Source organism: Podarcis gaigeae, assembly GCF_964106915.1.
Source record: "Podarcis gaigeae genome assembly, chromosome: 3".
In the NCBI taxonomy this organism is placed as follows: domain Eukaryota; kingdom Metazoa; phylum Chordata; class Lepidosauria; order Squamata; family Lacertidae; genus Podarcis; species Podarcis gaigeae.
This window is the reverse complement of record NC_139680.1, coordinates 26715518-26738909: the sequence shown is the minus strand read 5'-3', so window position 1 is coordinate 26738909 and position 23392 is coordinate 26715518. Positions and strand designations below refer to the sequence as shown.

The following is a 23392-nucleotide window of genomic DNA, read 5'->3' as shown; positions in this document are numbered from 1 at the left end:
TGCACCTCTGTTTTGAAATACCCACGCAAACAATTAAAGAGATAAAGTGACAAATGCATGTATGCTTATCAGGAGATCATGAATGGCTGTAGCTGTGCTGAGCATGCAATTCAATGGCAGATCTGGGTTTGCCTTTATGAGGCATCAAAAACTGCCCTAAGGAAAGAGGTTAATAAATCATGAATGATGTGCAGAGTGTAAAAGTATTCGCTTTCAAAACATTTCTGATGAAACCGACAGGCAGTGAATCTAGGGCAAACAATGGAGGGTGGTTTGGGTTGGTTAGTTTTTACACACACGAACACACACACACACACAGACACACATATTCACCTGTGGAGCCTACTACCAAAGAATGTCATGACAATCATTAGTACAGTGGTACCTCGGGTTATAGACACTTCAGGTTACAGATGATTCAGGTTACAAACTCCGCTAATCCAGAAATAGTACCTCAGGTTAAGAACTTTGCTTCAGGATAAGAACAGAAATAGTATGGCAGCGGGAGGCCCCACTAGCTAAAGTGGTACCTCAGGTTAAGAACAGTTTCAGGTTAAGAACCACAAGCATAATTTTCATATTAAGAAATAGTCAAATTCTGTAGATGATGGGGAGTAACCAAGAAAGGGGGACTAGTGGAACTACGTCTTGCTTGCAGAATTATGCTTAGCATGTATCTGGTTGTCCAACGTCAGCAGAAAGAATGCTGAGCTAGGCAGAATTAGGTCTAGCCAAGCATGGTAATTCTTACATTGTTGGTTTTTTTTAAAACAGACACACAGACACAAAACTGTAATCCCAACATAATGGTACCATAGAATAGTTTAGCCGTAGAGTATCTTTGCTACTGCATATTTGTCTTGTAAATAAATTTCTGACATACCTTTCTTCTTTGATCTGAAGAAGAATCCAAACATTTTTTTGAAAACGCCCTTTCTTTCCTGAAACAAAAATCAACATCAGTTAAGGTTCTAAAATACTCTAGATCATCAAAACAGTATAATCATCAGTATGAAATAGCAATATTAATTAATTAATTAATTAATTAATTAATTAATTATATGTCTGTGTGTGTGTATACACACGTACAGGCTTTGAATCCTAAGCCCCATAAGTGGAGTTTCACTTACAGGGAGATTTCTCATCTTCCCCTTCTCCTGAGAGTAGGGAGTTTTTCTAGGCCAATATGGGGCTGAGGCAGGAGAGGGCTGCAGCAGGAAGGGAGAATTTGCAGAAAGGCTCATTCCTGCTGGAAGCAACTGTTGTGGGCGTAGCTGTTGGCTGGAGAGGGCGCTTCTGTCTCCTCTTGTTGCACTGACTGCTAGGGACGTGCCTGTGGGGGCTGGGGACGCCACTGCTAGGGGCTGGGGAGGGAGAACCTCTTCCTTCTGGTCCACTCCCTGATAAGGCCAGCAGTGCCGTGACTTCAGCAGCCAGGCAGGCAGGCAGGCTGGATTTCCTATTCTCCTTCCTCCCACATTTCTCAAGGAGAGGTGGCGTGTGGAAAAGACTGTCTTAACCGTCTACTCATGATAGAATGTTCCTCAAGATGCCTCAGCAGGGAGTACTGCTCCAACCGGTGGTTTCAGAGGAAGCAACACGCAGGTGTTGAAGTCATTCTGACAGAAAAGAAAGGCTGGGGGGGTGTTGTTGAGAGCAGCAAAAGACCTACTCTCCAACACCTTTGTACTGGAATACTCTGGTGAAGCGCTCGATCGCAAAGAGTTCAAAGACCGAGTGAATGAGCATGCCCAATGCAAGAATATCCATTATTATTTCATGTCATTCAAAAAATGATGAGAATAGATGCCACCCAGAAAGGAAACTGCTCTCCTTTTATGAACCACAGCTGCAAGCCAAACTGTGAGACGAAGAAATGGACAATGAACGGGCAACTGTGGGTTGGCTTCTTCACCACAAAAGTTGTTCCGTCAGGCTCAGAGCTAAACTTTTTGACTACCAGTTCCAGAGATACGGCAAAGAGACGCAGGAGTGTTTCTGTAGCTCTGCCAACTGCCAGAGTTACCATTTTTGTGGTTTACGAGCTGCCTAAAGCTGTCGCTGGATTACACTGGTCACTGTATTCAGAGGCCAGAGAGGAATTCTTCTTGCAGACTAACCTCTGCAGGTTTTGCCTACTACTTCATCACAATCACCACAACTAGTTGGCAGAGAAGGCATTGGAATAGAAAAGTCATTGGCTGCCCCCAACCTCCCGCTTTGCTATCATGGGATATTCCCTTAAGGCGTCCTGTGGGGTGCTTCATGTCCAGATGCCAAACTCGGGGGCTGACGGTCCTTAGCACTCCCTCCCAGTGATCTTATGGGCCACTCAGATGTGATGCTCATTGAAGGACAACCTTAAGCTTGGTCAACCCCATTCAACCACCAACCAGCAGTCAGGCAGATGATTTCAGGATACACACTCAAGGTCTACATCAAACCATCTGACATCTGTAACCAATTAATTCAATCATCTGAGGATGTTTTGGTGAGGAAGCTTAACATATTCTGCACTTTGTATGGAATTTGTTTAGAATTCCACACAGCTCAAGCCATGACAATTGTTATCACGTGACATAGTAAAGCAACAGTAGCTGTTTTCTCTCTATATACCATAGTAGTATGTATATAGCTGTGCTGGAAAATGCACAGCATGAGAATAGGAGGGGCATTGATGCATAGATAGTTAGAGATGATAGATAGATAGATAGATAGATAGATAGATAGATAGATAGATAGATGATAGATAGATGATAGATAGATGATAGATAGAGATAGATGATAGATAGATAGATAGATAGATAGATGATAGATAGATAGATAGATAGATAGATAGATATAGATAGACAGATAGATGATAGATAGAGATAGATAGATAGATAGATAGATAGATAGATAGATAGATAGATAGATAGATAGATATGGGCTAGCAGTCATTCATAGGACATACGGATTTTAAGTCCAACTTATTTAAATGTGATAAAAGCTGAAAGACTGTACCACAGGGTAGAATAATCTAGCAATTCAAATCCCTATGAAATTTCAGTATATTTCATAGACACCAGCATAATAATTGCCGTAATAAATCCACTTTTGTAATGTCTTAAACAAGGTGCACCTGCAGTTAAAAACTGGTAAGATTTATTATAGCACTGAGGCATTCTCTGCTAGAAAATGACAAATTGCTAATGTATGCTTGTTATGTAGTACAGTAGTTAAGACTCCGTTCTTCAAAGCCCAATGAATGGAATGATACAAGGAAGTGAAGATTTGTTGCACGGGGGTGCATGAGACTGATTCAGCTTTGGCTGCATGAGGGAAATGACTTATTTTAAATGTAGCAGCATTTAAAATATTGTGTGAGGCATCCTGAATTCCAGACAAACCAGTAACTTTTAAAATTAATGACATGTTTTGAGCTAAGCATGGAAAATGGGGGATACAATCCAGTAATCCTTTTTGTCATGTGTACCAGAACTCCTACCCTAAAATGTTTGGGAGCAGTTATATCTGGACGCACTGTATTTCAGAGTAAAAACACATTTATACAACTTTTATCAACCTTTCCTGACGTAAAGTCATCAGATATAATAAATACATTTCTAATCATTTTCCATAGTTATAAAGCAAAGTAGTCAGATAAAGCCCTAGGCTGCAGTCCTGTTACACACTGGCTAAATTCCATTTTTTTCTCTGCATACGTACACTACTAAGGCTGTTATGCTATACACCAGGCATAGGCAAACTCAGCCCTCCAGATGTTTTGGGACTACAACTCCCATCATCCCTAGCTAACAGAACCCGTGGTCAGGTATCATGGGAGTTGTAGTCCCAAAACATCTAGAGGGCTGAGTTTGCCTCTGCCTGCTATACTTAGGCACTGGAAACAAGCTCCGTTGAACAGAGCTTATTTCTGAGTAGATAAGCATAGGATTCTACTATAAATCCCACTGTTTGCAAAGTTGCAGCCCTGGACCAAAAATCTTAACACTGAGGATTCTCCCCAATGCATTCCTGTTCGACAGTATTTAATACTTCTGGTTCGATCAATATCAATCCTATTTTCAAGGGAAGTTCTAAAATACTTCAACCACAGCCACAACACAGTATCAAGAAAGTAAGAAGAGGTATTAACTTAAATATATTTTGTGAGCAATGCATAAGAAAGCCAATTATAAAGTCAATACGTATTTGATTTTACAAAATTTCACTGGCGGAGAAAATACTTAATATACACTTTATTGGCAGTTCAGGCATTATTAATTAAAGAAAACTCTTTTGCTGGTAGTTGATTGCTAAAGAAATCAATAGCACTAAATTATTACTGTAAATCTTTGCATATATTAAAACCCACAGCTTGTTTAATCTAATGTTAGCAGTTACTACTTCGTAACTGCTTCCAGAGCAAATCTGTAATATATTTTATTTGCCCACTGCTCTTCACTGTCTTTCAGCCAAGAATTCATGATTTTTCAACTTTAACAATGTGCTTAATTTTCTAAGTCTGATATTAATGTAGTGTGCTTAACTACACGGATATGTTGAAGTGATTCCATTTCAGCAGCATGAACCAGTATTTTCCCATCCTTCTTGTCTCTTACTATACAGAGTTCCGATCCCATGTTCCCATGATCGGAACTCTGTTCAGGGATGCTGCCACTGGAGGAGGCAATTTCTACCAAACTTTACTTCCCCCTGCAGCCCCAAGAAACTCTTGTTCAGGAGGGTTGGAAAAACAGTGTGAGAGATTATATGGGAGGCCACAAGAGAAATGGGAAATTGAAGGACAACACAGGCCCCATAGGAGCCAACCTCTAGGGGCCATGGGGGCTTCAGCCCCCACAATAAAATATTTGAGGGGGTCGTGCCCCCACAAAGTTGATGAGTATTTCCATTCAAATGGTGTGGATGCATTACATCATGTGATCAGTTATGTGGGGTGGGCTTACCTGGGCCCCCCACAATATTTTATTCAAGTTGGCACCCCTGTCAGGCCCCAAGCCAAATCCAGTATATAATGCAGAGAAAGTCAGTGGCTTGGGTAAATGGGAATACTGAGCTCAGTTCAGATCAGTGTAAGGAAGCTGTGATCCTAAGCAATTTCTATCCCAAATGCTTCCCCCAAGTCCGCATAAGTATTACAAATGACCAGACCACTCTATAAGCACTTTCCTATTTTGTTATTATCTGAGCCTGAATAGATGGGAGAAATATATATTTTATATAAAGGGCTCCATCACTTCTGTATAGTAGGGGAGACATTAAAGATGGTCTTGTACCCCCTGAACTGATAAACTAATTCACTTGGGCAAATGCTCGTTATGAAGAAAGAGGGGCACCCCAATTCCCCCTACTTGGTACTTCAACTCTTGCTGTTTCATAGTTTCTATACACTGAAATATTTGGGTATTTAAAACAGACCTTTTTCTCAGGTTTCACATCTTGATAATATTCTTCAGCCTACATGATAACAATCACAAGCAATCATTAATCCTTCATTCTACTGTTATCTAAACATACAACTAAAATGTACAACTTTGCTAAACTATACAATATATACCAGATTATAAAAAGGGAAGAATGGTATAAAGAGGTGTGGGGTGTAGCTATTAATGATAAATTAACATGTGACATTAAGGTAAGACAGGGAATATGCAGGAGAAATGATTCTGAGGAGATATGGAGGGTGTTTGTAGAATCTGTACTGTTAAAACAGAAAGGGGTCAAACCATCGCAGGAGGTGTTGAAATTTTGGAAGGCTGGATAGTTACAATGGAATGGTCTTGGTTGTGGGGTGCACATTTTTATTCTTATTTATTTATGCCGGCTCCCTTGGCCAATAAAGCGAGATGAGCACCGCAACCCCAGAGTTGGTCACGACTGGACCTAATGGTCAGGGGTCCCTTTACCTTTACTATTTATGATTATTAGTTTGTCAAAATAAATACACACACACACACACACAAACTGTGTGAGTACAAATTTTTATTTTAATACAGGTTCTTTTTATGAACAAGCTTCTTAGCTACATCTGGAAAGTACTACTATTAAAGTACTACTTTTAAAAGTACTTTAATAATCGAAAGGTAATGGAGAATGAAGCAAAATTCTCAAAAAGTAAGTTATGCATATGCTTAAAATGGAACCTCCATGATAGTGAAAGAGGTTTGTTTTCGGAAGGTTATATCCAGAAATCTCTAGATATACCGTATTTTTTGCACCACAACACTCACTTTTTTCCTCCTAAAAAGTAAGGGGAAATGTCTGTGCGTGTTATGGAGGGAATGCTACGGGTGGCATGCCTACGGATTTTCCTCCTCTAAAAACTATGTGCGTGTTATGGTCGGGTGCGTGTTATAGAGCGAAAAATACGGTAAGTAAGCTTTCTTAGAGGCATTTGCATGGCTACATTTTAAACAGAGGACAGCACTAGATTGTGGCCTCCCCCCCAAAAAAATCCAGCAGGTCTCTTACCATCTCAAATTCAGTTTCAAATTAACTGTAAAGTGCACTATAACAAAATGGGGCTCTTACCCTATTTGCCCTCTAACCATCTGAATGGTATGCTAGCCATGCTTATGGTGGAGGCAGTTACTTAAAATTAAGCAAAGGCTTAATATTTGTGTTTACACATTGTGTTTACAAACTTATTACAAAAAGGTAGTAAAGGACTCCAACAAAACCTAAATGTAGTTGCAGCCTGTCATAATGAGAATGGACATTATATCTTAGGAACTTTACACAATTCTGAGTGACAGCAACAAGAGCTCAGCCATTCCAGCTATATATGTACATAGGGGTGGAGAAGCTTCATCTGATTATTAAAGTTGCATAAAGGAGAATTCCTTTATTTCATTCCCTGAAATGAAAGCATACTTAGTAGTTACAAATGTTTTTATTGTCTGCGTTAAATAATACAACTACACCTCTAAATAAAAGTATTGATCTCAGCAGGTCTGAACTAATGCAGTTTCCGGGGCTATACTAACCCATCTCAAATGACACAATATGAATGGCTTTGGGTGTTAAGAAGTTAATTTGTTTGACTGATGTAAAAATCGGCAAGGAACACCACAGGATCAAGATTCCATTTTAACTGTATAAAAAGTTCTCAAATACTGCAAAAACAAAACTAACCTCTTCTTCTGTACTCCAATTTGCATAAATGTCTTCATCATGGACAACCTCAGCAGGAGCCTTGAGTATGATGCATTCCAATAAAGATTTGCATGAACACAAGGAAAGAAAACAAAATGCTCTTATGTAATTTTATCACAAATCAGAAAAAAATCAAGCAATCAACTTGTTTCCCATTTCCCCACTCTTGAAAACAAACTAGTTATGCCTTACTGAAAGCTTGCCATCCTAAACTGGTGTTACAATATTAACGCTGGTTCCCTTGGCCTGTAAAGTAAGATGAGTGCCACAACCTCAGAGTCGTCTCCGACTGGACTTAACTGTCAGGGGTCCTTTACCTTTATTTTAATGTGACAGCCTGGAAATGGGTAAAGTCCTCTCAAACAGTAAAGTGAACCTAAGGTCCCATTTTTGCAAATGGTAAATGAGGTGGTAAACTTCTAACAAGACTGCTTCACTTCAGAGTACAGGTGAGAGTTCATAACTGAATGCTTCTTCTGCCCTGGACACAGTAAGTCAGCAGGGCTTTGGATGAGATGGTGGTTCCACAAAGGCATCTTCCATCACCTGCTCTGTAATGGTACATTGGCTTTCAATAAGTGGGTCATAAGGAGTGCTTCATCCGTGGCATCATAAAATCTGCTTTTCCTTTTAGAAAAAGAGTAGAAGGACTGAGTATATGTGGGTTGGGGGGTAAGTATACGTTTATACAGCACGAATGTTAAGCATCTCAGAGGCTCAGTGGTTTAGACCGCAGCACCACCCACATCCCTTATTGACTTTAAAACCAGTATATCCACAGTGCAGATCTGTTCTGAGAAAGACAGTGAGTGAAGGGGGAAATACAGAAAGAGAAAAGGGGGGCACAAACATTTATTTATTTTAAAATTAAAACTTCGCCCGACGTTTCAGGTTAGGGCTAAAGGGGCATCCAGAATCTGGAAAGACTGGAAACAAATGGTTTAACAGAACAGGAAATAGTGGTCTACCTTTGGCAGAAAACAAAAATACACATTCAAATATCCAGAACTAATATCTAGCCAAATTTGAGCAATTCTGTCCCACCAACTGTAATAAACTTTAAGTATACACGTAAGAGTTCCATTGAAATTAACAGCTGAAATCTAATAGCTGAAATCTAAAGGGCACTTCCAAAAGGGATGCAGGTAGCGCTGTGGGTTAAACCACAGAGCCTAGGACTTGCCGATCAGAAGGTCGGCGGTTCAAATCCCTGCAACGGGGTGAACTCCCACTCCAGTGGGAAGGTAAACGGCGTTTCCGTGCGTTGCTCTGGTTCGCCAGAAGCAGCTTAGTCATGATGGCCACATGACCCGGTTCCCTCAGCCAAAAAAGCTAGATGAGCGCTGCAACCCCTGAGTCGGCCACGACTGGACCTAATGGTCAGGGGTCCCTTTACCTTTAAAGGGCACTTCTGCATATCACCAGGCCTATTCTATTCTTCCTCCTTCCCATTGCAGCCCCTTGCTCTACCCAAAACCCAACACTAGATGCTGGAGGACCCCTGAGAGATGAATTCAACGTAGTAGATGGGGAAGCAGCCAGAAGGTAAAATTGCAGTCACCACCCTTTTGTGTATGCAGAACTGCTTTCTGCCCTTACACAGGGCAGACTCCATCCATCCTAGTCAATGGGATTTAAATGCACTGAAATTTGCTGCATTGCGGCCAGTCAATCATGCCCAATATTTGTTTCTATGCACAAGCAGATGAAAGAGAGAGAGAGAGGTGTTATAATCAATTCATTCAGAAAGAAGAAATGTACTTTAAATATACCTGGTCAACAGGTACTTCCACTTGCAAATTTTTATCTTCTTGTATTTGCTGAGCCTCTTTAATTTCTTCTGGGGGTGTACGAGCTTTATAGACCCCACGTCCTGAAAATAAACAGGATTAAAATATATCTGTATTAATCACTATCTACCCCACACTGTGAAAACTACCAGCATAAATAAATTATAACATTATTTAGGCATAGCTAAAAAGCAATTACTTCTTTAAGGGCAATGTTTGTATACAATAAATATTTTCGAATAACAGCAGCCTGATAAATTTCATCATTTTGAAATGTTTTACTTCTGTATTAAGTAATAATAAAAAGGAGGCAGAAGATGATATGATGCGAAGTTGCAAGAGTCGTGTTATAAATAAGAGAGACATTAACAGTTACTAAATATTGAGCTTTTATCTAGTAGAAGAATATGGAAATTATGCTGTAATTGTAAATTTAAAAACATTTTCAGTGAGAACATTGAAAAAGACCTGTAATGTCTGCAAATATGCATTGGTTTGCATTTGATTCTTAATAAGCTTCTTCTTTTTTTAAGGCTTAGTTTCTTTGGTGCACATGTTACACTGAATACAAGTATTTTGGCTTAAGCGACTATGTACATTTTACAACTGGAGAAAGATAAGCATAATATGTAAACCAGGACATCAATACCAAATCTGCCTGCATTTAACTATGGGGTCTTAGGTACCAGATACAATATTTTGTGTTACCATCATCGGATGTCAGGTGCTTATTAGCCTCAGCGTCACGACTTGCCTTCTTGGGTTCTGCATAATAAACTGAAGACCTATCTCCTGCTCCTCGTTTGGATGGTGGTATGGCAGGCTGCATGCCGGCTCCCCGTTTTGCTCGTTCTGTAGGAGGCTGAAGGTAACACACTGAATAAACATCCAAAGAACATCTATTCCTTTAGATCTGCAGCAAACAATTACTCTAACAACATTGTTAAAAGATTCAGAAACTAATACAGTTCAGTATTCATGAGCAGCAAAATATCTCAAGCTGCCTCTGGTTATATGAGCTATTCCGGAAGGCAAATGCCCTTTCCCCAACACTCTGTTTTCCTTTTGGGTCGGGGGCTTGTTTCAATAAGTACTCGGCTTTCAGCAACACTGCATAGATCAGGCATAGGCAACCTTCGGCCCTCCAGATGTTTTGGACTACAATTCCCATCATCCCTGACCACTGGTCCTGTTAGCTAGGGATCATGGGAGTTGTAGTCCCAAAACAGCTGGAGGGCCGAAGGTTGCCTATGCCTGGCATAGATCCTGGAACCTAGCGAACACAAGTCCTTAGTGAGTTGCCTGGTACAGTTTTTCTTTCTCTTATAAACTAACATTTTATGGAACAATGGACTGATCCAGAAGCTGCTATGTGAAAATTCATAGCTTTGCAGCTGACGGAGACATTGTACTTCAGTGTTTGAAACTCCCATTGATCTAGGCACATTTTGCGACAAGGAGTTTCGCCCAAAACCTAGGTTTAAGGTGCCTTTTAGCTTCTAGCTTTCATATCTCAGTTTCTAATATTCCTTCAGACAAAGCACAGTTGTTATACAGATCTACTGCAAGAATCTCAGTACATTTTAACATTGTCAATCAGTCAATTTATTTGTAGGCTGCCTATCCAAAGTTAAGACAAGGCAGCTTACAACACATTTAACAAATGCATAATGACAAGCATAACAAAAGTAGCCATAAACAATTCAAAACATCAAAAAGCACACAAAGGTTGTATGAGATACCAAAGTTGTATGATATAGCAAAGAAAAGTAGCTTTTCAAGGGCCAAGTGACTGGGGTATTCAGCAAGCCTACATGAAGGAAAGTGTCAGCCTATTCTGAAAATCAATCTCTCTCTCGCCATAACAAAGTGGAAGGCGAACCAGAAGACATTTGGCTGTTTTCCCAAGTGAATCTCATCATTTGAGTGGGAGCCTACATACTTCATCATACAGCACACATTTAATCTGAGCATTTATTAAAATGGAAGACTGGCTAACATTTGAACTCTAGCGCAGCCTCTTCATGATCTTGACTGATGACAGGGAATGTTTCACATTTATTGTGAGATACAGCCCTGTCCCTGGAATTACTAATCTGAAATGTCAGCTCTGAAGCAAACATTCTTCTCTGGACTTTACGTATCTGGCATAATGCATTAAACTGCTGGGTTTTATTGGTTAAGCTCCTGTGATATAGCTCTCTTCCCCAACTAACTGAAATGGAAGCTTCCCTTAATGTTATTTTTTTTCACCTGCTACAGTTTCTCTTTAGTACTTATGTTATGTATGTATGTATGTATGTATGTATATGTGTTTGTGTACAAACAAACACACACATATACCTATACTGAGAGAGGCAGACAGGCAAGTGTTCAAATTAGGTCTAGTATTTAATGTAAAAATGCACGCATTCAATAAATCAACAAAAGTGTTAAAATATATGCAAACATGACTATTTGCATTTTTATTACAGGTTTTAATATTAACAGGGACATTTTGCAGCATCAGAAGACATGTAAACAAATTTTTCCCTGTTGCTGTTTCCTAAAGCCTTTTTTTAACTACTGTTTTATTACTCTTCCACTAGTTTCATGACTCTAATACGTATTACAAAACTGAAATAAACAGGTAAACAAATTAGATTTCAATTCGCAAAGACAACGTGCTGCATTTATGTTACCCTCTTCTCAACCTCACAGGCATACAATTCGAAGAATGCATGAGAGCCCAATACCACTTTATGGAACTACCAACACATTACAGTCCAAAGCCAGGAGTCGCCGATTGAGTCTATAACAGATTCACTGCCTGTGAGCTGAATGATATCTGTCTCTTACATATGCCTGGGATTTGCCTAGGCTTGGCTACCTGCACTGGCATGAGGGAGGGTACAGTAGTATCAGTGCTTTGGCACATAATACATCACACCATGAGGAGAGAGAAAATTAAAGGGCCCCCGATACACAGTATAAATCACCACCATCTTTATTACATAGTTTGGAAATTCTTCTCATGATTCAACTTCAAGACAGAAGATAAATTTACTTGTAAGAGATCTTTTGCATTAAAAACACACACACACAACCTTAACACATTTATTGTGGCATGAACTACGACCGACATATTCTGCAACATGAGCTACAGCCTGCTTTATCCATTGCAAAACCTGATGAAGATCTCTATCATTTTCACGATCTGTGACAATGTGGGCCACATTCCAATGGTGAGCAGGGCGAAACAAAATGAATCCTTAAAAAAAGAAAAATGCACACACACACGCACAGAGCACATTTCCAGTTCTTTCTCCACTATAGCACATGTCTGCAGGTGGCTACAAAGATCCCTCTGCCAGAGGAATTTTCTCTCCTGATCTTAGCACTATGTTCCCTCCACTCTCATTCTAGTGCTTATCTCTCTTATCTTAGTGCTGTGCTGTGGTGCTTAGTGCTAAGATCAAAGATAACATTATTACTTTGCCAGCTCTTTAAGGGCTTGTTTTCAATCTAATGATTAAAACATGGTAGATGCACCAAATGATCCATTAGTCATGGCAAGATGACTAATGGTAAAAGCCATAAAATGACCCCCCCCCCCCAAAAAGCCATAAAATCACATGGGATGATTAATAGGTGGGTGAGGCTCTGGGACAGGCCTGGCAGAGCAGCTTGAAGGATGTGGCTGGCTGGATTAGGCCTGCAGGCCAGAAGTTCCCCGCTGCTGCTCTGAATTTAATTATATAACTTTTAAAACCTAATATGTTACTATCCATCTTAAGCCCATATGATAAGAGGGCTACATATCTGAACACACAAACAAGCAAACAAGTTGTAACTCTTTACTTCCTTTCCAAGAAAATGACAAAGTGTTATATTACCACATTATGTTACTATTTTAGTTAAATGTTGCTTTTTGGTGAAAAGCAGTATACAATGTTTACAACAAAATGTGAAAACAAAGAAATATTGGGTGAGAAGACCTATAACTCGCCTTCCTTTCAGTCAATAAAAAGCAATATTGATAAGGATGTCTTTTATAGGACAAATAAGGTTTCATGTGCAAGTCTGACCCAACGAAGCAAGCAAACCTATATATCAAGTCAAAAATAAGCCCCACTGAAGTTAGCAGGGCTTGATCCAAGGTATGTGGATACAGGATTGCAACTACCGACTGTTTAGTCATAGCATTTTCAGAATGAGGTCGGTGTTTTTGCTTTGGTGGCTGTGAAAACATATCGCAAATAGAAAACTACAGGTGTATGATTGACTGCTAAGGGCTGACCGCTGGCTAGTGCCTTTATGACATCACTAGAACCAAATACCCTCATCACTCTGAAGGCACTTTAAAAGTGAGGCTGTTGAACGCCAGGCAATACGAATCTCCACAAAAGGCAAATGTGATTCACTCTGCAGAGAGCTTTAGGCAGCTAAAGACCAAGCACTCATTAAGTATTCACTGTACAGTTAAGTCACAGTCCAATGGTATCCAGGTCTACTCAGAAGTAAGTTCACGTTTTACGGGGATCTCTCCCATTTAAGTGAGAGTCTGGACTTTGGTTCAGAGTTGGCACTGGAGAAAAGCATATTTGCCTTTAACAGCTGTACAGGCAGGCAGAAATTCAACAGGTTAAGCCTCTTCTGGTATAGAAATGCAATTAGGGGAAAGCTTTACCATGACTGTCCCCTCTCTAATTTTGTGTGAGACACCATGCCTCCCAAAAGCAGCCTAATTGAGTTATGCCCCCCCCTTTGTGACTGGAACCCACAACAGTCTCTCAAAACTCAGAATGTGCTCGCTGGTCCAAAAAAGTTGGTGCCCCCCTAGTCTAGTGGCTGGGCATGATTAGGACTGAGAAAAAATACCTCAGTTCAACCCAAAACTTGGTGGCTTTAGGCTTTAGAACTCACGTTCTTTAATAAAAGTTGCTTCTTTTTACTGTTTGCCGTCTCACATTTAAAACATTTCTTCTTCATGTTTTACTTCTTCTTATTACAGATAATTCCAAGCTCAGGTAATAAGATTCACCCACATGGGGGGGAAAAATGGCCCAAAGCCTATAATAATATAAAGAACAAGACTATAGCGTTCGAACACAATTGAAGGTATTTTAAAGAGATCTTTTCCTTCTTATTTGCATATTAGCTATTAAAAGGAGACAATTTTGAAATAAAGTATTATTGTAGCGCAAAGAAATTTTGCAGGGAAACGAACTGTGGTAAATGTTTTGCAAATCACACATTACAAGGAAAATGAAACAAGGAGGGGACAGACACCCCCCCACGCGCTAGTAGAGTATGCATAAGCCAGCTCTGCCCCTGTGCCACCCGCTTTTCAGGCCACTTCCAGGTTGGGGTGATGTGCATTTGAACGGTTGCACACATACTGGACAAGCGTGAAATGGTCATCACCTTTCTTGCCAATGGCAATGGATAGGATTCAAAGAGCTACCGTGTATAAGACGAGCCCAGGTTTTGAACATTATTTTAGAGTAAAAAAAACATAGTCTTATACACGGAAAAGAACGGTACCTTAACCACACTTAACAGTTTAAGCATGCCCTAGGATTTTTGATTCCATGTACACACACACACACACACCTTTAAAGATGAGATCTCTGGCATATCACAATCTGCTATTCAAAGCTACCAGAGTAATGAACGCAGTTGGCACTGTGGCCAGGGAGCCAGGAGGCAGTATCTCCTTCACAGCACAGACTGAGCTGTACAGTTCTTTGGATCCCAACTACAGTGGTACCTCGGGTTACCAACACCTTGGGTTACAAACACTTTGGGTTACAGATTCTGCTAACCCGGAAGTAGTACCTCGGGTTAAGAACTTTAACTCAGGATGAGAACAGAAATCGTGCGGTGGCAGTGGGAGGCCCCATTATCTAAAGTGGTACCTCAGGTTAAGAACGGTTTCAGGTTAAGAATGGACCTTCGGAATGAATTAAGTTCATAACCAGAGGTACCACTGTATAGTAATTCACACACATTGTCCATGCAGAGTTCCAAGTAGACGGCAGAGCCTTGCAAATCCTTGAAGTTGGGCCAGAGATTGAAATCCATTTGGATGTGCCAAACTTGAATTCATCCGAAATTTGTCTGTTCGACAGTGAGCAGCTGTTGATGCAGCATTTTTAAATGTGAGGAGATGAGAGAATATAATAACGTTTAAAAAGCCATTATAAATAATCTTACCTTTTTCGGAGGGGGCCTTTCTAGAGGTCCAGGTGTGTTAGAATAATACCTATAAATATAAAGTGTAATTTATTTAATGTGAATATTTATAAGTGTAAAGCTCAATATTGTTAGTACAACCATCTTGTTTTAAAATGCCATTATTTTTAAAGGTAGTACAAACTTAAGTATTGCCCATATGGATTCTGACTCTCATAAGCCCTAGCCAGTATGACCAATGGTCAGGGATGATGGGAGCTGTAGATCAACAGCATCTGAAGAATCACAGGTTAGCCATCCCTAGTCTACATGATAACTGCAGGTCTATCTCAGGCAATAACCAATTGCCCACAGACAAGCCAGGACATATTGCTTGGTTTGATGTTTTGCACTGGTCTGAAAACAGCTAATATATTTCTCTGCATTGGTCCAGAATGGTGGACCAATAAGACGGGCTGACCCTAAAGACTCATGGAATCAAGTGAATTTAAAACTCTGCAGGCTGTAAGTACCTGCAGCTCACTCACTCCTGGTGATAACAACTAAGGAACTATTGCGTGGTCTCTAACACTCCTGGTTCAAATCCTTTGGTGCTTGGTGCTTAATTTCCACAGTCCACAAACCATGTGATGAATAGTTATGGGTAGAAGCTTCCTTCCTACAACTTCCCCTAGGCATGTTCTTTCTGCTTAGAAAACTGTTTATCGATATCTGGAAGCATGTAAATGCTTCCACCATCATTTATTCTTCTAAGAGACACCAACATCCAGTTGGCTTCTTGAAGTTACAAATAGAAGAAGAAGAGTTTGGATTTGATATCCCGCCTTTCACTCCCTTTAAGGAGTCTCAAAGTGGCTAACAATCTCCTTTCCCTTCCTCCCACACAGCAAACACTGTGTGAGGTGAGTGGGGCTGAGAGACTTCAAAGAAGTGTGACTAGCCCAAGGTCACCCAGCTGCTGCATGTGGAGGAGCGGAAACGCGAACCCGGTTCACCAGATTATGAGACTACTGCTCTTAACCACTACACCATACTGGCTCTCAAATTCTCAATGGGTGTTTAATATAATACTTTTTTAAGGGTGCAAACATTTTGCTTCTGAAGGGAGTGATTACTAGAGACCATGCCAGGTAATGTTTAGACACTTCTTAGTCAGCAGCAATTAAAAAAACAAAAAACAAAACCATCTTCTAACATTTTTCTTATTTCTGAAACTGAATACAAAAGGAGGGCTGCAATCAATTAGGGAAGGCAACCATAGTTTCTGGCTTCAGTGAGACAAATGTCTGCGCAGATAGGTACAGAATTACAATTTATTTATCATATGCAGTGCCAAACGCAGGGAGTGACTACACACAGTCAGCCTATGTGTTCTGTGTCTCAAATGTTGCAAATTCTGCGAGAAAGGACCCCAGATTCTGCAGTTGGAATAAACTGTGCAAATTAAGAATATGTCATACCATCTGTTGATCAGGCATAATTGATTTTATATCCATGATGGGGCAGGGAAGCTGGTGAAACAGGAAAAAGGAAGACCGAAGGAAGACATATTCAAAAGCTTCTCTATGAACTATGTATGCTATATATTTTTAAACATGAAAATTAATTTACTCAGGATATTGGAATAGATCACAGACCACACTTTCTGTCTAATAAGGCAAAACTTTGGATGTAAAGAAGGAATACTGCCCTATTTTATAAGAGAAAGAGAAAGAGAAAGCTGTTGACCTCTACGTCAGAAGAATTTGCTAAGTGAAGCAGATCTGCTGTCAATAATTCTGCCATAAGTTTTTGTAATGGTTCTAGGGGTTGCTCGTGCGTAAACCAGCACCACACCTGGCTGGGTTGCCTGAGTGAACCTTTTCTGTCCGGACAGCCAGTCGCCCGTGGCTGTCTCAATCGCTGCCAGTATCTGTCAGTGGGCGTTTCTTGAACTTCTTCCAGCAAAGAAGCTTTTTGATGCCTAGTCTCCACCTACTCTCCCTGCGCGGAAGCCTTCTGCGCAAGGAGGGTGTGGGCAGCGGAGGACCCTTACTCTCCCCGCTGGTCCCCGGCGAGGAGTCATGGGACTGCCTCGCCGATTCCCCCATCTGCCCCCCTTCTCCACTGGTGCTACGCTGATTCCCTTCCCCAGAAGATGGGCTGCCTCTCCCCATCCCGGGACGCTCTCTGGAATCCCTCTGGAGCCTGCTCTCTCCCTCTGGCCCTGATGGCAGTTCCCTGATAGTTTTAAACAAAATAAAAATAAAAATGCAGCTCTTACTATATTTACAGAAACAAGGCTACTGCCTGCCTGGATCCTGTACTGTCGCTCACTACTGCAGTTTCTAGGAAGAGTTTACACTCAGCTGAAGCAATAAGCTTAATTGGTGGGACAGACTGCCTTTCTATTTATAACCATGGCTGAAAATAGTAAGGCTGTAGTCTGCATAACTGTGCAACTCGGCCCCTTTGTAGCTTTCTACAAAGTCCAGAGCTTCTGCACAAAGGTTGCGCCACCACAAAAAAACAAGAAACAAAACAAAAACACACTGGGCATAACCCTGAGTCCAAAACGAATGAATGACCATTGCAGTGGACGCTCGGGTTGCGAACGTGATCCGTGCGGGATGCACGTTCACAACCCACAGCATTGGCAACCCGCAGCGGTGCATCTGTGCACGCAGGGGTTGCAATTCGGCGCTCATGCGCAAAGCACGATTTAGCGTTTCTGTGCATGCGCAACCGCCAAAACCTGCTAGTAACCCATTCCAGTACTACGGGTTTTGGCGCATCCGTAACCCAAATAGCTGCCACCTGAAGTTTCTGTAACCTGAGGTATGACTGTATTTAAGTAGAGAGCGAGAAAATGTGAATAACTTTTACAAAGAAGGATCTAAGTCATGGCCTCTATCAAGATAAGGAGGCTTAATGAAAGTGTGGGCAGAGCTCCAAGAAGTCAGTCACCTGATGTCTCTCAGCTAAAGGAATCTGATAGAGAGTGACTGGGGCAAAAAAAACAAAAAAAAAGCATTCTAACAAGATGGTCTGACTGACCTTCAGGAAGGGACCTTCAGGATTTAGGTCTTGAGCTAAATCAGAGCAAACGGAAATACGTTAAAGAATGCTCTATGACAAGTGTTTCCTGAAAACGAGCTGCCCTCAACCATAACCTCATAAGCAAAGAGATGAAGGCATTTAGGTTGGGGAACAAACACTAAGAATATCTGTTTTATTTTACACAAGCCTAATTGGATCAGTATGAAAGGTGGAAACAAAACCTGAACCACAGACCAAGAAAACTCTCCCAACATTGTGGGAGAGTTATTGACGTATGATGAAAGGACGTCTAATCGCTTCAAAACCAGCTTCAGACACAGAAAGTAAACTGTGGTGAGATAACAAGCATTACTGTGGGATGGAATAAAAACAATGGGAAAATACTTGGCCATCTAAACTAATTCAAGTCAATATGGCTAGATAACAGTTGCTGAGGGGCAAAAGAGCAAAGAAGAGCTCCCACCAGGTGCCAGCTACATGGTGGACTGTTCCAGATGCTCTGCTTACGCCATGTTGGTACTCAAGATGACCCCATCCTTAATTGGTAGTAAGCTGTAGCATGGAGTTCATACATAGCTTGCTATGATCTCCACTAATTGGCCAGCTTGGATGGTACCCTTATCTGTGGGCCTGGGAGGTTGGGCACAAAGAGGAGAAACATTGGCAATGTTTGGGCATTTACCACCTGTTTTCCCGTGTGACAAATGCTATTCCATTGTATAATGAATGTATGCATCTTAGCTTGGGTGCGGACAGTCCCTCACTGGACTAAGCCATCTCCTTGCTGTGGAGTCCGTCCCACACGTGCTCTTCACTAAAAACACTGGAAGTGGTCACTCTGGCATTTTAGACTTTGTCCTTGGTTCTTCTGCAAAACCCAAACTCCTGTGAGCCCTCTGGCTCTGCAGGGTGCAACACTATAGACACTATGGCATAGAGGCTTCTAGAACATGCCTTCAGTGTGCCTGCAAAGGATGCTGGCCAGGTTGAAACAAGCCTACAAATCTCTTCCACTGTGCTGGTCCTGGGGGGTTACCGTGTGGCATGGTCCGAGTCCAGGCCGAGGTTGAGGGTGTGGTATGGAGGCTGTCCGTCAAGGCTGAAGCGGGGTTCAAGGCAAGGAGTCAGGTGTGGTCAGGAACTCTGGCAGAAGAGCAGGACAGGGTGCCGGCAAGAACAGGTTACCAACAATGTTGCTCCCGCAACCTGAGACTGGGCTGGCTGGCTTTTATCTGCCCCGAGGCATAGGGCGGTCTGGTCCACAGGTGACTCACCTCTCCTGGCCTGGAGGCAAGCACTCCTCCTGATGGAACTTAGCTCCCTCCGCCTCTCTGCCCTGAGCCTCTGCAGCTCAGGAGAGGCTGGAGGGTTACCAGACCCAGAGGCAACCTCACCTTCCCCTGACGGGGCTGAGTGTGGAGCACCTGCGGGCAATGGGTCCTCGATCACCTCCAGAGCCAGAGTGGATGCATCTGGTGTCTGCTCCTGAGGATTCGGCACAGGTGAGGGCCCTTCAGGTTCAAGCCCCAGCCCCAGCTCAGCTGGTCCCGGAGGCAGGGACTCCTGTGCAGGCTGGGATTCCTCAGGTTCAGCCTCTGAATCCGATTCCCAGGCCATCACATCCACATTTCTGTTGACTTAGGTCAGGCATTCCCACACTTGGCCCTCCAGCTGTTTTGGGACTACAACTCCCACCATCCCTAGCTAACAGGACCAGTGGTCAGGGATGATGGGGATTGTAGTCCCAAAACAGCTGGAGGGCCAAGTTTGGGGATGCCTGACTTAGGTGGTACTTTCATAAGCAGAGGCTGAATGGTCATCTGTTATGGATGCTTTAGTTGAGATTACTGCACTGCAGCAAGTTGGACTCAACGACCCTTAGGATCCCCTTTCCAACTGTTCTGTGAATCCCATGTTCCTCAAGCAAGTTCACTCAGAGAGGCAGCCAGGCCAGAGCAGTGAACACAAGAGTTGCGCTATGCTTTCAACACATCCAGCTCCCTTCCTGTGTCCAGTCAGAGCAAGAGCTCTGAAGGGGGGGGGAGCAGCTGTAATGGCTCAGACTCACTGCTTGATTCTTCCACAAAGGGGGAAAAAGGAGGGTAGCTCTGGAAAAAAAAACAGTGAAGAAGAGATCCTAACAGCTGCTGGCTAGTAGACAGATCCATTGAAATGAATCCAACATTCTTCAATTCTTTCACAAAGTAGTATCTCTTGTGCTGCGCTGTCTGCAAGATCAAGTTCCCTATGGTTTTCTGGGTTTGTTTTGCACCCCCTGCCCTGTTACTTTGATGGTAGTTAGCGGTTTCCACTAACTATGCTCAGTTTTAAAACTTTTAACAGTTTAAAAACTTCTTCCCGCAAAAATAAAAAGGGGGAGGAATCAAACCATGATGCACTTTATTCATTGAAGATTTGCACTGAAGTAGATCTATAATTTACTCCTCATTGATTTTACTACCATGCAGGATCTATCACCTCTATGATATAAATCAGGCTTCCTCAGCCTCGGCCCTCCAGATGTTTTTGGCCTACAACTCCCATGATCCCTAGCTAGCAGGACCAGTGGTCAGGGATGATGGGAATTGTAGTCTCAAAACATCTGGAGGGCCGAGGTTGAGGAAGCCTGATATAAATACTAAAATGTAAGGTATCTGTAAGAACAAGCCAGCTTCAGAACCACAGAGGTTAGTGGTAAACCACAGAGGTTAGTGATAAAGCCACAATCCTGGGTTTGAATGCAATGACTAAATTTAAATGAAATTGGCACCCAAAACTGCCAAAGTGCTCCTACTAGGAGTGTGTACACACTATGCCTTTAAAGCACATTCAAAGCACATTCTCTCTCTCTCTCAAAGAATTCTGGGCACTGTAGTTTACTCTTCACAGAGTTACAATTCCCAGAAATTCTTAACAGACTACAGTGGCTGGATTTGTGTGTGTGTGTGTGTGTTTTACAGGTGGATGCAAGGAGGGCAGGAAAGGCAGGGGTGAGGTGGAAGCCCAACCAGTGTGTGCAGTGCTAAGACATGGTTTAGCATGAAATGTAAACATATCCAAAATGGGCTAAGGATTTTGGTTATAATATTCAGTTAAGAGTTATGGGGAAAGTTATGGAACAAAGGAATTCAATTTACTGCCTGTGGTGCTTTAAAAGAAAAGGTTATGATAATGATGTATAGAAGTATATAACACCAACTAAATGTGCTAAAATGTATAAGACTAGAAATAAGGAAATGTAAAGAAAAGGATGGAAATTTCTATCATATGTGGTGGACATGAAGTAAAGTAAAACTTACTGGGAAATGATATATACAGTGGTGCCTTGCAAGACGAAATTAATTCGTTCCGCAAGTCTTTTCGTCTTGCGAGTTTTTCGTCTTACGAAGCACGGTTTCCCATAGGAATGTATTAAAAATCAATTAATGCGTTCCTATGGAAACCGCCTTCAGACCAGGTCCGGGGACAGTCTGTCCCCTGACCTCTTCTGAAGGCCAGCGGGGGGCAAAAGTCTTTGCTCCCCCCCCACCTGCCTTCAAAAGCCATCCGGGATAGTGGGAAGCGCTTCCCTGCTATTCCGGACCTCTTTTAAATGCTGGCGGTGGGGAGCAAAGCCTTTCAGCCCCCGCCGGCCTTCCTGGACCTCTTCTGAAGGCCGGGGGGGGGAAAGGCTTTGCTCCCCACCGCTAGCATTTAAAAGAGGTCCCCGGAGATTTCCCTATGGGCTTTCTTCTTGCGAAGCAAGCCCATAGGGAAATTCGTTTCGCGAAGCGCCTCCAAAACGGAAAACCCTTTCGTCTAGCGGGTTTTTCGTCTTGTGAGGCGTTCATCTTGCGGGGCACCACTGTAATGAGTTAAAGAAAATGTACAAAAGTACATTTAAAAAAAAAAAAAACCAGAAGCATTTTATTGGGTATAGTAGGTGAAGAAATCCTGAAAAAAGATCAGAAATTATTTATGTATGCAACAATGGCAGCAAGGATTCTTTTTAGCCCAAAAATGGAAGCAGCAGGAATTACCAACAATAGAAGAGTGGCAGATAAAGATGGTGGAATATGCAGAACTGGCGAAACTGACCGGGAAAATCCAAAACCAGCGCAATCAAGCCTTCCAAAAAGATTGGAATAAATTTGTAAAATATTTGAAGGAAATTTGTAAACAGTTAACAACACTTAGGGAATTAGGGAAACCATTAGACGGGAGGGAGTGAAGTCGATTAGCTCATATAAGCAAAAACATATGTGAATAACAAGGATGTATTTAAATGTTAATTTAATAAATTAATTAATAAAATTAATTTAAAAAAAATTAATGATTAAATTAATTAAAATATTAATAAAAATATAAATTAATTAATATATTTATTAATATATTTATTTAATAATTAATAAAATTAATAAAAATATAAATTAATAAATTAATAAACTTAATTTTAACATAATTAATTAATAAAATAAATAAAAATATTAATTTTTATTAATAAATAAATAAATAAAAATTAATAAAAATATAAATAAATAAATAAATAAATGTCACTGGTGTAAAATAGAAGTGCTATGAACCAATCATTTGAGGCAATGGGATTGCTGTGGGCTCAAGCTGCTGCTTTCAATATATGTAAACCTTTCCAAACCATTTCATATTTCCTGTGCATCTCAACTATTATGAAGTCACTTGTCCTATAGCGTTTGCTCTTTCCCATTAAAAGAACCCCCCCCCCAAAATGATTAGCACTTAAATCCCAAGTGACATGAATATGAAAGTCAATCTATCAAATGCCTAAGAAAACAAGGGTTCGTCCTGTCTCTAAAAACTCCCTACAATAAAGAAAGCAACATTCTAAGACGGTTTAACAGGACTCAGGTGCTTAATGTTTACAGATTTCAATAGAATTTGGAACAATTTAGCAACAATTTAGAAGAAGAAGAAGGAAGAAGAGTTTGGATTTGATATCCCGCCTTTCACTCCCCTTCAGGAGTCTCAAAGCAGCTAACAATCTCCTTTTCCCTTCCTCCCCCACAACAAACACTCTGTGAGGTGAGTGGGGCTGAGAGACTTCAAAGAAGTGTGACTGGCCCAAGGTCACCCAGCAGCTGCATGTGGAGGAGCGGAGACTCGAACCCGGTTACCCAGATTACGTGACTACCGCTCTTAACCACTACACCACACTGGCTAGCAACACTAACTTCCGCTAAAAGGGCTGAAATCCAAATTAGCAAAATACT

General features: G+C 41.4%; 1 protein-coding gene across 6 annotated transcripts in view; it reads right to left on the bottom strand.

Moving 5' to 3' along the window:
• Positions 1-23392, bottom strand: part of DCDC2C (doublecortin domain containing 2C) — a 57709-nt gene that overhangs the window by 22902 nt on the left and 11415 nt on the right. For all 6 annotated transcript variants that reach the window (XR_014561924.1, XR_014561925.1, XR_014561926.1 and 3 more), the window contains exons 6-11: positions 15150-15198; positions 9660-9813; positions 8934-9034; positions 7141-7200; positions 5425-5463; positions 884-941 (exon numbers count right to left, since the gene is read on the bottom strand). Coding sequence is in view for 3 of the 6 variants with exons in the window: in XM_083730435.1 (XP_083586561.1) it covers positions 884-941; positions 5425-5463; positions 7141-7200; positions 8934-9034; positions 9660-9813; positions 15150-15198 (461 nt within the window). In the remaining 3 variants the exon portion in view is untranslated. The remainder of the gene's footprint in view (positions 1-883; positions 942-5424; positions 5464-7140; positions 7201-8933; positions 9035-9659; positions 9814-15149; positions 15199-23392) is intronic.